Source organism: Lissotriton helveticus, chromosome 4_1 (assembly GCF_964261635.1).
Source record: "Lissotriton helveticus chromosome 4_1, aLisHel1.1, whole genome shotgun sequence".
NCBI classification, from domain to species: Eukaryota; Metazoa; Chordata; class Amphibia; order Caudata; family Salamandridae; genus Lissotriton; species Lissotriton helveticus.
The window spans coordinates 1,401,341,057-1,401,357,099 of NC_136063.1; the positions used below are offsets into that span (position 1 = coordinate 1,401,341,057).

The 16,043-nt window shown below is 42.4% G+C and overlaps 1 protein-coding gene across 1 annotated transcript in view; it reads left to right on the plus strand.

Annotated features, from left to right (window-relative positions):
• ALDH5A1 (aldehyde dehydrogenase 5 family member A1) overlaps nt 1–16,043 on the plus strand; it is an 86,089-nt gene that overhangs the window by 45,465 nt on the left and 24,581 nt on the right. Inside the window, exons 3-5 of the mRNA XM_078687941.1 lie at nt 394–564; nt 4,408–4,524; nt 10,166–10,309. Coding sequence (XP_078544067.1) covers nt 394–564; nt 4,408–4,524; nt 10,166–10,309 — 432 coding nt within the window. The remainder of the gene's footprint in view (nt 1–393; nt 565–4,407; nt 4,525–10,165; nt 10,310–16,043) is intronic.

A 16,043-nucleotide genomic window follows, 5' to 3' on the forward strand; every position in this document is an offset into this window, starting at 1 on the left:
GACCCACTTATTAGTATGCGTGTGTTGTGACACATGGACAATTGCCGCCATTAAACTATATTGAGAGGAGATCCTTATACATTTATGTGTTCTGATCAGAGCGGGTAGTACTTTAATTCATCTACTTAGGAGAATTTTGTCCAAAGCCAAAGGTCGGGTGGTTGGGGGCGGGGGTGGTGTTGGGGTTTCCACTCAGTACTCCTCCTTCTAAGATCCAGAAAATCAATAAAGTTGAATTATGTTAAAAACACCTTTGGGCGATATTTGGAGGATAAGTTTTTGTATTGAGTAATTTGAGAACAGATTGTTCAATTTTGTATGAATTGTAGTACACCTTCTATTTCATTGCAACATGGTGATCTAAGTAATACCATTTATGTTTTTCAACACTAGGGGAAGCCTTTGAAAGAAGCCCTGGGTGAGATCATGTACTCTGCGTCCTTCCTGGAATGGTTCTCCGAAGAAGCCCGTCGCATTTATGGAGACATAATTCCCGTCCCTAATAAAGACAGACGTGTCCTGGTTCTGAAACAACCCCTTGGTGTGGCAACTATTATCACTCCAGTAAGTGTCGGAAGGAGTACCATTGACGTGGAAACTGAGTTGCGCTTGCTTTGTTGAGCCATTCATTTGGGCTAGCCCAACATTGCTCAATCAAGGTTATTTGATGAGGTCCTGTAGAATTTTTCATAACTGATAACTCAGGAGAGCACTGAGCAAGCCGAGAAGTCTTGCAAGGTACGGTTTTTAAATCAGAGGTGACGTTTCATTAGGTTGTGCAGTTCTTTCCTACTAAAGGCTTGAACAATTCTTGTACAATTTCATCTGCATGAAAGTTAAAAAAAAAAAAAAAATCCCACTTCACAGATCAGTAAAGGACAAACTCCTCTCTGAGAAATGCAATGGCAAGGCATCTTAATATTTACAAATATGTTTGTATTGTGCCACAGTACATGAAAGTTACTGTTACCAACTCTTGCCAGGTTTAGGTGCTCAGCCATTTTTTGTGACTAAATCTCTCTGACCAAGGGCTATGGATTTTGTAAACTCTTCAGGGCAAGGCTTGATAAGTAGACTTGAATTGCATTTCTCTGTTAATCATACTTGCTGTTTCTGCATATGCTAGTGTTAACCGAACATTGCTTTTGTTCGGTTTCATGCTTGTAATCGGGCTGTGACCTAAAATCTAATCTTCATGAGTTTTACAAGTTTTCAGAGTGACTGGAAACAGGAATATTTTTATATAGATTTTGTGATTCAGATAAATAGTGATTGATTCAGTATGAATAATATCTACTACATCCTTTTGGTTTGGGAAGAGAGAGAGTGTTTTCAAAGGTTTGTAATATCGATTGTGTACTTCACGTCTTTGTTTCGCCACTTAGTAAGGCACTTCAAAGCATCCTCATGTGCAAGCCCCAACGACAAACTTGTTTCTAGAGAATTAAACTGGATATATTCAGTCTGGAACCACTGCTTTTGACAAGCCAATGAGCATGCATTTTACACTGCACACCATGTGCTTTTTTGCATTGCCGCCACGAAATACTGTAACCTGGCTTATTTGAAGCATTATGTCACCGAATCCAGTTTTCTGCTTTTCCTTGCTCCTGTTCAACCAATCCAATTGGGATCAAGGTGAAGTCCATTTGTGTATGGCGTGCATTTGATCGGTTTAGTATTTGTGACTGCTCTCCCCATACTCTTTCAGTTATACCTTCATTCACACATGAAGACCATGTATGATCGCAATCTCATTTGCCACACTGATAAAAGCAACAAGTGTTCCTTTTAAAATTGCAAATCAAAACCTTAAAAAAGAGACTTCTTTTGAAACTTGCTTTGCAATGTGATCGATTAGTGTAATCAGGAGAGCTTCAACCCATCTCAAGACCAGCACGAAGACTTTTGTTTGCGTTTGAGGATTCTTTCAGTGCAGTGGGCAAGTAGAGCATTGCGAACGGTCGTTGCTATAGCGTGAAGAGTCTTCTGCACTGGAGCTCTTGGACCAGGCTAGAAAAGCCGATTTAGTCTGTGGATCCAGTATCCAGTATAGGGGCCCCTTCCAAACCTGAAGGCCCACAAGAGGTAACAGCCTGCTCAAATATGAGAAGCATTGCCTCATACAACTTGAGTGGGGGTCGCTCTGACTCCAGGAATTGGGGGGGGGGGGGGGGGGGGGCGCAGAGTTGGCTCAGGCACTGGCTCAACCATGGAGCCAGACCCAAAGGACGCTCCCTCGTCTTGTCAGCTGACAGACTAGGTGAAGTTGAAGCATGCTTGGACTTCTTTTTCTTCTTGTGGCTTTGCCTGAACAGCTCGATGTCTTAGTGCGGACTTGACGACCGCTTAAGGGACCTTCCTCTCAACCGGCACCTCGAGCATCTGGTATCGAGCCGCCAGGAGCTGAAGGGAAGGCCTTTGGGTCATGGTCTAGTTCAAGACACCATAGGCAAACAAGGTGCGGGTCCGTCACTGGCATCTGTTGGTGTTAGGTGCTGCAGGGCTTGAAGCAGGTCTTCTTGGAGACATCCCTGCAACACCAGGAGGTAGGAACTCAAAAGCGTAGAAATAAAAGAACTGATGTCCATGGGCCTGGTTGGTGCCTATATAGGCACTGCAGACCTCACTTCCGGCATGGATGATGCCAACGACACCATCTTCCGGTGCGCAGGGGTACTGCTCACAAAAAATATCCGGATCCAGTCTGATGCCTGGGAATAATACAAATGTACGAAATCTACAGGTAGCAGTCTCCATCAGATATCAGTATCAACAATAATCTTACACTAGTGCGCCTTGTGAGGGGTAGGCATACTTGCGAGGAAAAATAAATATTACAATCCAGATACAAAAGCATAAAAGTAACTTTACGCTTGAGTTTACCAGTATAATCTAAGCGAAAAAGAAGGCACTTAACTAATGAGGCACCAGCAAAGGAGGATGGTAGATCTATACCGGAAGGAATAGATACACAGAGAAAGAATGATATGGCTGTTATGGACTACTCTTCCACATGCATATTGGGAAATGTAGGCTGTTGTTTCGTGAGGGCTGCCATATTCATTTCCAGTACCTAAAGTATAGAAAGAGCATAATCCTAGTCTCTGCTCCTGAAATAAAAAAAAAAAAATTGTGTCCTGTTGTGGTAAATATTTTAGTAATTTACCTTGATCGGAATTTCTAGACAATATCAATAAGTTCAAAGTATGAAGAGCAGAGTCCGTGGTGGTTCGAATTCAGGGTCTTTATTCAGTAACTCGAGTTAAGGGAGAGCTCCGTCACCTGAGGAGGATCGGAAGAATCTCTAACTTTATTATCTGAACACACAGTATTTATAGCAGGAAAAGAGGAAGGAGCTTCCCTTCAATGAATGCCCGGATCATACGTTAACATAAAACAGAAGTCATGTAGGCCCGGATCATATGTTGCAATAAAACAGAAGTCATGACCATAAAAGGAGGCAGCGTCATGAAAGAGTGAAGACATGGTAGAGGAGATAAGGCTGAGTCATGATTTAGAATGAGGAAGCACAAGAGAGGCGAAGGTGTGGAGAAATAACACTAGGCTGGTTCCTTAGATAAGGGAGAGATGGTCGTGACAGGATGTCTGTTTGTCGTGTTTCAGCATTCGGGGGCTCTTCTTCTCGGAATTGGTTATCGTGGTTTAACAGAATGGGGCCTATTTCTCGGAATTGGCCCGATTTATAGGGAAATGGTTACAGATGGGGGGGGGGGTCTTGTTCTCGGCATCGGCTTAACCACAGTAATGCACGGTTTGAGTGAGGCAGTTGGTTCTCGGAGTCGCTTTGCCCATAAGGATGAGCGTTTGACTTTTTTGGGGAAGGAGAGCGCGTGTGTGACTACATGAGGCGCATGATCAGCGCGTGATCGGTTCGTGCTCGTTTTTCTCGGGTGCTCGTGTTCTCGTGTTTTGGCATGCTGGGCTCGGGGACGTGATGGAAGAGGGTGTATGATGGGACATAACTGCATGAAAAATAATCATTTTCCACACTGTTAAACTACCCAATATTGCAATAGCTGATCAGTGAAGGTAAATTAAATGTTGTGCTGTAGTAAAAGAGCAGAACCATCCCTGGGGACTTTACAAAAAAAAAAAACCCTCTACTGTAATGAGTGGCACAATAAAGATAGAAAAAGTCTGCCATTTGTGACGGACAGTATAAGAATAAAAAGTTAATTTCATGAGGATTTTATCTTTGCATAGGAATGATTTGGAACTGGCTTCTGTTGATTTACTTTGTTGTGTTCTGGTTTCTCCCTTCACTAAGCAATACAAATGAAATACAGTTCCGACTGGCAAATGTGTCTGTATTGGAATACGTGTATGTATGTATCCGTGTGTGCAAGTGACAATCTAATCTGTTTATTTTTCATCTACTACTAGTGGAATTTTCCCAGCGCAATGATTACGCGGAAAGTGGGCGCAGCTTTGGCAGCGGGCTGTACGGTGGTAGTAAAGCCCGCAGAAGACACCCCTTTATCGGCATTGGCACTGGCAGAGGCGAGTACGTTTTTTGTTTGGAAATAAAACACTACAATTTGAACCACTGAATTTTTTTTATCCACTGTAGGATGAACAGGTTATTTGATCTATAGATGCCCCTTGGTGTTCCAATTGGTGGTATGTGATTTATTTATCAAATGGTGTATCGGACCAGTTAGAATATGTACCCTAGATGGCAGGTGCTACTTTACAAAAATGTTACCTGAAAGGCAATTTTAGGATTCCCTTCTGGGTGTGTTATTTTTATTTATTTATTTATAGTCTTATAGCGCGCCTGAATCAGCCCCGAAGGGGTATCTCCGCGCGTGGCTTCTGTAAGAGTTAGACAAACTGTAGTAGAGGAGTGACAAAGGGAAGGCTAAGCTATTCTTGTGTGAACAAGTAAGTTTTTAATTTCTTTCTAAAATTGAGGAGGTTGGGAATTTGTCTTAGCTGGGGAGGGAGAGAATTCCACAACAAGGGACCTTTAAGAGAGGGGGCCCGACCACCCTGTCTCGCTCTGGTGACCTTAGGTACATACAGCAGCATAGTGTTGCTGGAGCGTAGAGTGCGTCCGGGAGAGTAGAGAAAGAAAATGTCTTTCAGATATTTGGGGCCAGATCCATAGATGCATTTGTGCATAATGCAGCAGAGTTTAAAATGTACCCGTTGTTGCACTGGAAGCCAGTGAAGGTGGGAAAGAAGAGGACGGGAGGGGGTACGGGGAGGAGCATTCAGGATGAGTCTTGCCGCGGTGTTCTGCACCACCTGCAGTCTGCGCAGTTGTTCCTGGTTGGCGGAAATGAGTAGACTGTTACAATAGTCTACCCGTCCGAGAACTAGTGCCTGAACCAGCGTTTTCCTATAGATGTTTGGTAGGAAAGGGAAGATACGCCGCAAGAGACCAATTGTACGGAAACACGTTCCCGTGACCTGGTTAACGTGATCTTTCATAATCAGAGTGTGGTCTAGGCGTACCCCCAAGTTTTTGATAGTTTGTTTTGGCGCTGGGACAGGTCCAAGCTCAGGTGGCCACCATTCCGGGGACCAGAGCAGGGTGGCCCCTCCAAACAACATGACCTCCGTTTTGGCCACGTTGCATTGGAGGAAGTTCTGGGCCATCCAGCCTGCCACCGCTCTCATGCCGTCTTGGAAAGATTGCATGACTGCAGGTGTGATGGTTTGAAAGGGAAACAGCAGCTGAGTATCGTCAGCGTAAGAGATTGGTGAGAACCCATGGGATCTTATAATCTCTGCCAAGGGGGCCACATATACGTTAAATAACGTGGGGCTCAAACATGAGCCCTGTGGCACACCCTTGGTAAGCTTCCTGCAGACAGATTTATGGGAGCCTAGTTTCACACCTTGTTGTCTGTCTTCTAGAAAGCTTTCCAGCCACGCAAGAGCGGTCCCCTTTACTCCTACTCCCTTCAGACGGTCGAGGAGAATTTTGTGCGACACCGTGTCAAAGGCAGCGGACAAATCCAATAGCACCAGAATCACTGAGCTCCCTTTGTCAAGTGACATTCTGATGTTATCTGTCACTGACAAAAGGGCTGATTCGGTGCTATGGTTGGGCCTAAAACCAGATTGCGAGTGGTCTAGGCCGCCCGCTGCCTCGATGTAATTGGACAGGTGTGCGTTGACATGTTTCTCGACCATCTTGCTATAGTAAGGCAGAAGGGAGATAGGGCGGAGGTTGGAAAGCTCCGTCCATGGGAGAGCCGCATTCTTGCGGATAGGGTTCACCACTGCTCTTTTCCATTCATTTGGTACTTTTCCCTCTTTAAGAGACTGGTTGATAATATCCTGAATGTAGGGGACTAACAGGGTACGGAGAGGGGTTAAGGTTTTAACAGGGATAAGGTCGTCCGGTGATCCAGATTTTACTTGGGTCATTATTGTATCAAGCTCTTCAGTGTTAATAGGAGGGAATGTAGTTAGTGTAAGATTGGTATTTTCGTTGGGGGAGGAAACATTTAGGGAGTCACCGTTTGGTTGGGATACTAAGATTTTTCCATAGATGGATTCTATTTTGTTTTCAAAATAGGATGAAACTTCCTCACATAGACTTTGTGAAAAGTCGTCTGGGCTTATACAGGCCGTAGGTTTTACAAATGTTTCAAGAATCCTGTACAGTTCTCTGGGTGAGTTATCTGCTTCCGTGAGCTGTTGAACAATAATGTTTTTGCGGGCAGCCTTGATATGTTTATAGTAATTGGCTTGAGCTACACGGTGTGCCTTTTTATTATCCTCTGAGTGTGATTTCCTCCATCTCTTCTCTATCCTTCTACATTCTTGCTTCTCTTTCCTGAGAGCTTCGGTGTACCATTTTTCCTGTTTAGCCACCGGGAACTGTCTAAATGTTTTCAAGGGAGCAATTTTATCAATGGCTGCGGTCAGAGATTGCTGAAACACAGTTAACTTATGTTCTACTTCATCAGTATCTCTAAACTCTGGTTTTTCCCATGCCCTTTCTAACGTCTCCAGCGTGAGTTTATGCCACTGTCTACGTATAGTGGAGGGTAGAGAGTTCTTTTGGGGACCTTTATTAACTTTAAAAATAGAAAATTGTAGTAAAAAATGATCTGACCAATAGACTTGGGTAGGTTTGTGACATAATATATTGTCGAAGTTCGTGTATATCAGGTCAATGCAGTGTCCACCTTCATGGGTGGGGTCCTGATTCCTTTGTGTGAGACCGATGGTTGTCATAGTAGGGGTTAGATTTGGAAAATCTAAGTTTTCCTAAGTGAACATTAAGCTGGTCAGCTGTAAATTCATGGCTCCTAGAACAGCTTGGAGAATCCAGCCAGATTTTCTGCAGACTGGATGGAATGGCCTATGTCCAGTATCTATCAAGCAAGTGGGGAGAGGATGTAGCCTTACGTCTAGAGCGGTCGACCTTGAAGCTGGGCACCCCTTTCGATTCTCGATAACGACGCTCAACATCTTGTGATTCTGGGCAATTTACTTAATCTCACTGTGCCTAACATAAATTAATGTGTCCTTGTGTAATGAAACTGGTGCTCATGTAAAGTGCTCTGATGCCCGATATCTTCGGGTCTAGTTCGCACAATATAAACTAGAAAAGTATAAACTTTAAAAGTAATCAGTTTAAAGCAGTTATCCACAATGTATTTTAGAATAAACTAATGCTTATCCCTGTGGATCTGTGGATGAGGGGTGCATGACGCATGCAGTGTAGTTAGAAGTTGTATTTCCCACCCACCGCCCACCAAAGCTATTTGCTTAGAGTCTGTCTTTTTCAAAGTTACACACTGGAGTCTGGGCACAAGAAACCCAATAACTCACTACACTTTTCCACACAAGAGTTAAAAGCATATTTGCAGATCTAATGCCTGGATTTCAACAAAGGGCAAGATTTTCTATTGTTTCTCATTAAGAAGACTTGTTGAAGCAACGTGAAAGTAGTAGTGCTGTGTGAAGGCCTACTTTGTAAGAGATGGACGAAAGTAGTATTACATTCTATACTTTTATTGTTTGCTATTAATACTATTTGTGACCCAATTAATCAGTTTAAATAAGATTTACATACTATTTCTCTTGCTCTGTGTATAATTATTTACCGTATGACTTCATTCAGCATTTTCCACCATTGTATTTGAGAAGAAAACACAAGCGTTTAAACTAATGAAAATTATTTTTAAGAGCATTGTTAGCGTTTGTATTGCCAGCTACGTGCTCCCACCTCACCAACTACAAAAATATTTCATGAGCCTTAGGCACTGCGTGGTGAGCTAGTTTATTTTTGAAGTGCTGGAAACTAATATGTATTGCTAGATAGGATTCCCACAAGCCTTTGTTTATAGGAGGTCCAATAAAAAACAAGCATTTGCAATGCAATCGGTCTCGCCTTTGGGACCTTATATGTATTTAGCTATGCAGCACATTAGCCTCCATGTTAAAGAACATCTACTGTTCTTTAACCACATCGATGCTCGATGAGTTCCAGCCCTGTGCTGGAATATGCAAAAACCCATTATTCATGACGAGCTGGGCTCGTCATGAGCGTGCTGGGAGGCTACTGCATGACGAGCCCAGCTCGTCATGAGTGTGGAAGGGGTTAACATGGAGGGAAAGTAAAGCCCCTAACTGCGTTACACGCCAGGTATGGGAACACATGGAGGGAAATGGTATAGTCCAAAGCTGTTTTTAATATAACATCAGGGCCTTCGGTGGTCATATCACTGAAAATACCAGATTTGAAAAAAATATGGTCTACGAGTGCTCATGGAAGACAATTTCTATGGACCGTAATCTAGAGTGCTAAAGCAATTTTGGTATTTTACTGACCTCTACTGGTCATTTTCTATCAAGGTAGTTAAATGGAGGCAGTTGAACAAGCAGAAAGCAATTCTGGTATTTAACTGACCTCTACTGGCCGTTTTCTATCAAGATAGTTCATTAGAGGCAGTTGAACAGAATACAAGTCTCTACGTGGAAACAGACAAATTCTAGGGCTGATCTCCAGAGCCCACAAACTACATACACATCTAAGTATATACTAAAGTATATACAAGAGGTCTCAAATGCTCGACCTAAAAATGGTGCTTATACTAGTCTGTTTCCTACAGCAGTGATTTTTCCTCACATCATAAAGCAGTTACTCGTCCTCTGACTCTCAGCTGAGTTCTGCTCCTCGTCTGCCACGCTACACAACGAGCTAATTAGCATCTTTGGTTGCAGGCTACTTGATATTGTGTATTTGCTGCCACTTTCACACAAAAATGTAATTATTTTGGCAGTGCCATAAGAGTTGGTCAACAGTACATAGTGACAAAAGCCCTGCTACGAGTTTAATCAAGCCATGCCTTTAACTCCTGCCACCCTAAGAAACAAGCATTGGTAATGCATTGGTTTCACCTATGTAATGAATAAAGAGCTGTTTTAATCAATCATCGTCTAGGTGAAATAAAGAGCTCCCTGACACTTAACCATGGAGAGGATGCGGCGAAGCAACCAGAGCTGCTGATTTGAGAGCTGGGGTTCCCGGTTCGAGTCTCCCATCCTGTGATTCTATGCAAATCACTCAATCGTTCCAGGTGATAAATTATTAAATAAATATGCTGCAAGTGTAAAAGGCAAAACGATATGAAAATATAGTTCCACCAAAGCGTATGTTAACAGTATTTCGGCAGCGGGAAACTGATAAGAGAAGCAGGCGAAGAACAAGTATTGGTAAATGCAGAAAAATATGCTACCGCTCGTTCTTAGCTAGCTTTGCCTGAAGGCTTTTGATCTGATCGCCCCTGTGTGGGGAAAATGGGCGGACTGTGCCGTGAGTTGTTTTAAAAAAATCAATAAAAATATCTTTGACAAAAAAAGCCAGGAAATACAGGAGGATTACGTTTATATAAAAAGCAATAGATTTCTTAAGCACAGGACCAGCACTGTGCACCAGCACTGTGCAGGCGAAACCTAAGAATAAATCAAGAGTCTGAAAGTATACCTTCAAAGTCCACACAGGGAATCAAACGTGGAAATAAGAAGCGTAGGTCCTCTGCACTATTGAGAGTTTTGAATTTTATTTTTGCTACAAGTTTTCCTACGTGTTCATATTGCTCATGCCACCCCGTACAATAGATTCAATTTTAATTATGTGCTGATAATATTCTTTTGTCACATCTTGTTGCAGCTCGCTTCCCAGGCTGGTATTCCAGCAGGCGTGTTCAATGTTGTGCCCTGCTCCAGAAAAAATGCACCAAGTGTAGGAGAAGCACTTTGCACTGATCCACTGGTCGGCAAAATCTCCTTCACTGGTTCCACTGCAACAGGAAAGGTATTTGAAGTTGCAAATTAAGTGAAGGAATGTTTTCTAGTCATTGCAAACTTTTATTTTTCTTACACAGCATGATCTTTTTTTTCCTTTGACTTAAGCAGCAATCAGTGGAAATTAGAATATTTTTTCACAATGATCTCAGTTTAATGTATGTGAAAGAGACTAATATGAGTTAACATTATGGTTTGTACTGTAGTATGGGCATCAAGATTTCATTTATGGGACTTTGGGCTTCATTTAGTGTTTGGCGGGTGGCACGCTGTCTCACCAGGCTGTGGTAGAAGTCATTACCTCTGCCTTGAAAGCAGATGGCTACCTGCCATATTTAGAAATCTCCGCCTGCCTGGTGGAGATATCGGTGCCTTCCACCACAGCAGCTGCTCTGAAGATACTGCAGTCTTTCGGAGTGGCCGCCATGTTTAAAGGGTACTGGTCAAAGTGTTATATTGTTTTTTAACAAAAGAAAAATGGGCGGACAGGTTCCGTGTTCTTTCCAGGGTTTAGGGGTTCATTTTTAATTTGCCTGTTCAAGACTGACCGGCTTTTTCTGGTGGTCCGAATGGGACTAAATGACGCCTGAACATTTGCCTGATTTGGAGCAGATTGTCTGACATCCCTTGACCAAGTGCTAAATACCCTACCAGCCATTGGCTAAAAGTTGTCAGCAGAAACCTATCCTTTTTCCTCCTTCTAGTAGAGCAGTCCGACTAACGGTTTGATGGTAGTGGGAGTCATGCCTAGCAGGACAAGACTTGTATGCATTTGTATGTTTACCCTACACACAACGAACGGGTTCCCTCTTAAATGTAACAGAAACCTTACCCGGTGAAAGCTTTACAAGGAATTGATGGATACATTTTCTTTTTAATAATTGATTTGTTAAAGTCATGGAATTGGACTCCCTCTCCCCCTCCCATACTCCCTCCTCCTTCCCCCCCCGCCCCCAAATCTGGATATTGAAACATGCATCTTTCCTGATCGACATTTGCTGCTGTTATATTCAAGTACCCTCCTACTTCTGAAGGTCCTCGGTAGCGGAATCCTATTACTGTGTAACACTTGCAGGCTATTCTGGTTCGTAGCCCTGGAGAAATAGGAATGTATGACAGTTGTAAGATTATTAGGATGTGAATCGTTGGATGAGCACTAATTTATGGTACTTGTGAGTTGACTTATCAAATATTCTTTAAGACTGTGCACTTATAAACGTTTCTCCTCTTGTAAAGCAGTGCATGTAATATGGTTTGTTGGAAGTATATTTTAGAAGTAGAATTTAGCATGGCAAAGAATGTATTTTCTCCCCGCTTCCTTATAGTATGCAGCGATACCAAGTTCAATGGAGAATACTCTGCCACGTTTGCGATAAGTAACCTGTCCTCCAAACTCTAAATACGGCCTTTAGTTGAATGATGTGTAGATTTGTTAAAACAGCTAATATAGTATATCTAAGCGGTAAGTTGTGATCCTAATGCGTAACATTTAAACTTGTTTGCATGAAAACGCTAAGTTAAAGATGGCTGTCTTGTGCAGTAGAAAACAGTTTCATTTTACAGTGCACGCAATTTGGAGGTTAGCAACCGTGTTAGGTTTTCTTTTTGCTACCTTAAATTGCTTTTTTATTTTTCCTGCTTAAGATAATTCTTGGATACAATGTTTATTGCTGTCATAAAACCTTATTTAAGCAGAAATATAATCTATTAGAAACAAATTCGAGAAGGTTGTGATATTTATCAGCTGCAATAAATGGGATCAATTAAAAGTTTTTTACGAATATGGGTGGATTTAGTTGCGTCATGTACCAAAATCCACATTACTTGGTGATTACCAAGCATTGTCCTTGCTAAATACTGGCAGGTTTGAACTGCTGAAAGTTTGGGAGCTGTAAACCTGATCACACCTAATAATTCTGTCTGATAAACTATGCTTAAAATACAATTCCAACCTCTGCACAAACTGGTTTGCACAGGGGGTGTAATTTTCTGGCATACTCCTAACAAGGGTCCCAGTGGCTTGCCAGTTGCCTCGCCCCTTGCCATCTACCTCCATTTCTCTAGCGATGGAGCTAAAGAACAGATGTCCCACTCCCCCCAGCAACCTTTAGAGGACGAAGGAGTAGACCTTTTCTAAGAGCTAATGCATTTTTCCTAATTTTTGTGCTTTCAACCTACATGCATTTTCTGGTGGAAATAGGTGTCAAACCTATAGGTAATCTTGGAAAGCTAGACCGTTCGGAAAAGTAGACGCAATTCTGAATTCAGCAAGGAGATATTTGTAAAGATCTCTGAGCATTTTTCAGAAGAAACTAACTGTTGTAATAAAAAATCATGAAAATAAGTAGATAAAAGTAGCAATTGGTGAAACAGTATTTGACTGTAATTTTCTCACAATAGCCGATTTTCAAAAGTAATATACAGTTATGTATGCCAGATTCTTCTGGTCGCAAGGGTGTTTTGGGCTTTTAGGTTTTCCAAAAATGTGTGCTACTGAACGCCTAACTAAGCTGCAGTTTATAACGATTTTTCATTGTGTGCCCACCATGCATCCATCAATTCATATGGTAAAATCTAATTAATGAAAAATGGGTATGAACGAGACCTATGCATTTTGTGAATGGTGCACAAGCTAATGAGTTTAGGTACAGCGGCTATTTGTACTCCTCTTTATTTGGGGTTACCCAAACTATCGGGTGATTCAGAGGGCATTTTGCAAAACTAGCTCTTTCTTGCTCACTGGCTTAAATCAGGAAGCCAAAACTTCAGAGAAATCAAATTGGTAATAACTAATGTCTACTATTCTGTGTTTCCACGTGCCTGCCCTTAAAAAGGTACCCCACTTGTGTCTCTGGGCCTCGCACCAAGCCTCAAAGCAACCGTGGCCTTGAGACATCACATTTCACCCAGCAAAATTAACTTGTTTTACAATGCAGGTAGCTGTGGAATGTGGGTCATCTTGCAGCTCCCAACCAGGAGAGCTTAGGAAGGTATGACTCATGTATTCCAGAACATTTTTATACCCACAAGGTTTTGCAAACCTCAAAAAGCCAAGCATTTTTCTGTCCGTTTTCCTGAGAGAAAATTGCGGAATTTGTGGGGATCCACAAACTTTGTATCACTGAGCATTCCCACGCTTGTCCCAGTAAAAACGGTACCTTACTTGTGTGGGTGTACAACAGGCCCTAAAAAGCAATGTGGAGACGTCAACATTCGCTGACAAGTGTCCTGATTTGACAATGATGGCAGCTGCCATATTTGGGCCTGTGCTCAGCTGCCACCCAGGGAAAACCTATTAAACCCAGACATTTTAGTAAAGTAGACACCCAATGGTGACCATGGTGGTGTTTCTTGAATTGATCCCACAAATGTTTCTTACCCAGAATGTCCTACAAACCTCAAACTTTGCTTACAATTACTCATTTTCTTCCTATGTCTGTGACCGAGGCTTTTGGAATCTACACCCAGTAAAAACTTTACCCTGCTTGTGCGGGTGGGCCTAGTGCCCGCAACAGGAATGGAACAAACCATGGTCAAGAAGAGTCCTTCTTTCTCTCTCGCTCTGTTTTTTTAATATGTCCATTGGCCATGTTCAGTAAGTTTGGTCTGATTGGTCATGTTTTGAATAATCGAGGGACGCCACGTGCATAAGGATATTTTTCCCCCTGACAGTGACGATCTGCCTGTGCTGTAGGCATTTTTTTCCCCTGGCACTGGTGTAAGATGATCGCAAGCGCGTGCTACTCAAGACGCCCAACCTCATCCAAAGCCAGAAAGGAGCTTGAAGCAATGTTTTGCTACGTGCAGCGCTGTGACAAGATAAACTCCTCGTTGACGCATGTTCAGACCAACAACTGGCTCTTCCCTTTGTGATATGCTTGTTGCAGATTTATTTGGTGGTGAAAGCTTTTACTGGCAACTCACTAGAAATTAATTTAAATTGCGCTGAGCCTATACCTCTTAACTGAAGTATTTTGCAAGTATATATATTAATTGTAACAAAGGCTACCGACCTATTTAAAAAAAAATTAATATATATATATATATATATATATATATATATATATATATATATATATATATATATATATATATATATATATACACATTTTGTTTAAAATAACACTCAACCCGATGAAAACCAATAGTTTCTTTTTGACTATTAACACATTCTGCCCAACGCAGTGGTATTGGGAGCATCATTATTAATTACGGCACTAGCGAATATTTGCACCCGCTGGAAATTTCTCAAATATTTCCTATACTTGCCATGCCAACCCCGCCTCCTTTTTCTTTTTTCTTATTTTTTTTTCTTTTTTTACAGCTTGACTTACAATTTAGAAGTAGCTTTTCGAACTTCACTGGTGTATGGCATTTCGGGTTTGTGACTGTCCTCTTTGTGCACATATTTTTAGAGATGATTAACTACCCTGTTACGTCTGTGATATCCTTTTAAATCTTTGGTATTGTTATTGCTTACTGCATAGCAGTTAATTTTCTTAGATCTGGCTTGTTCGAGGTGTCTCACTTTTCATTTATTCTGATGGTTTCTTATAACCGCAGCTTCCTCACCTTGTGAATATTCCCAGGTGCCAATCTGAATCCGGAAATTCAGTGCTCCTGCCGGCATGGATATGGCTTAGCTAACATCGTTCTGCTTTAGAAATGATAGACAGAGCTACTTAGAAGTGCCACCCATATATGCTGATGTCATTTCCTTTATTTCCACACCTTCAGATGTTGATCCGAGCTTGGCTCCACTTTTTTTTCTTCTACCACTTTTTGAAGTATTTTTTTTCCTTGGAAAAACTTTCCAATGTGCAAGGGAACATGTCGTCCTGTACGACTTCAGGGTTTAATCCTTGTGTGGACTTTTGCTAACCGATGTCTGTAACAGATCCTGAAGAGGTGTTTCTGCTAGCGGTTTTCTGCCCACAATTCCTAGGTCTGCAACAACTCCACACAGATGTTTATGAATAACCTTTAGGTTCATGAGGCAAAGCTTTAAGTAGCGAAGCACCACGCAGGCCCTGCTCCAGGTCGAAGTCCAAAGTGCTGTCCCGCTCCCGAAGTCATTACTGCGGCAGTTCATCCCCATGGTCCAAGTCTTCAGGTAAGTCAAAGAAAAACACAATCAGTCCAAGTGCGACACAGCCTCTTTCTGCCACTCTTCTGAGAAGGTGCAAAGGTGTCAGTGCCTCCAGGTCCCACTCTCATTCTACTGTTGAGCTGATTTTGTCTTTGGTCCTGATGCGCCTGAGTTCCTGGGTCAATCGGCAACATTACAGAAGGTCAAAGCATTTCGAGAGGATGTGCTGCACACCTTTGGCATGCTACTGGCTCCCTCTTGCGCGCCTTCAGGCCCAAAGGATCCATAGGGGGCTCCGTTCGGGTTACTGCCACAAAGTCTGCCCTCAGTACCATCTGTGCCCTTTGAATATGCTTCAAGTTCTGCATCAGTGTTTGTTACAACTTCAGGTTTGACGCTGAATTTAGCTCCAATCCCACTGACGTTGACACTCACTGATGGCACCAGAAGAGGAGCCGCAACATATTCTGGTTCCTGACTCGGAGTCAAAATCATCACATCCTCAACCAATGCTGCGCATAGGTCCTGATGTAACACAGACTGACACTATTCCTGTTCCACGCTGTCCCGCACTGGCAATACATGACGTTTTTGGCTCTGACTCCCACTAGAGCCAACCGGAGAGGATGGGGGAAGAGTTTGCTCCCCCTGCCCC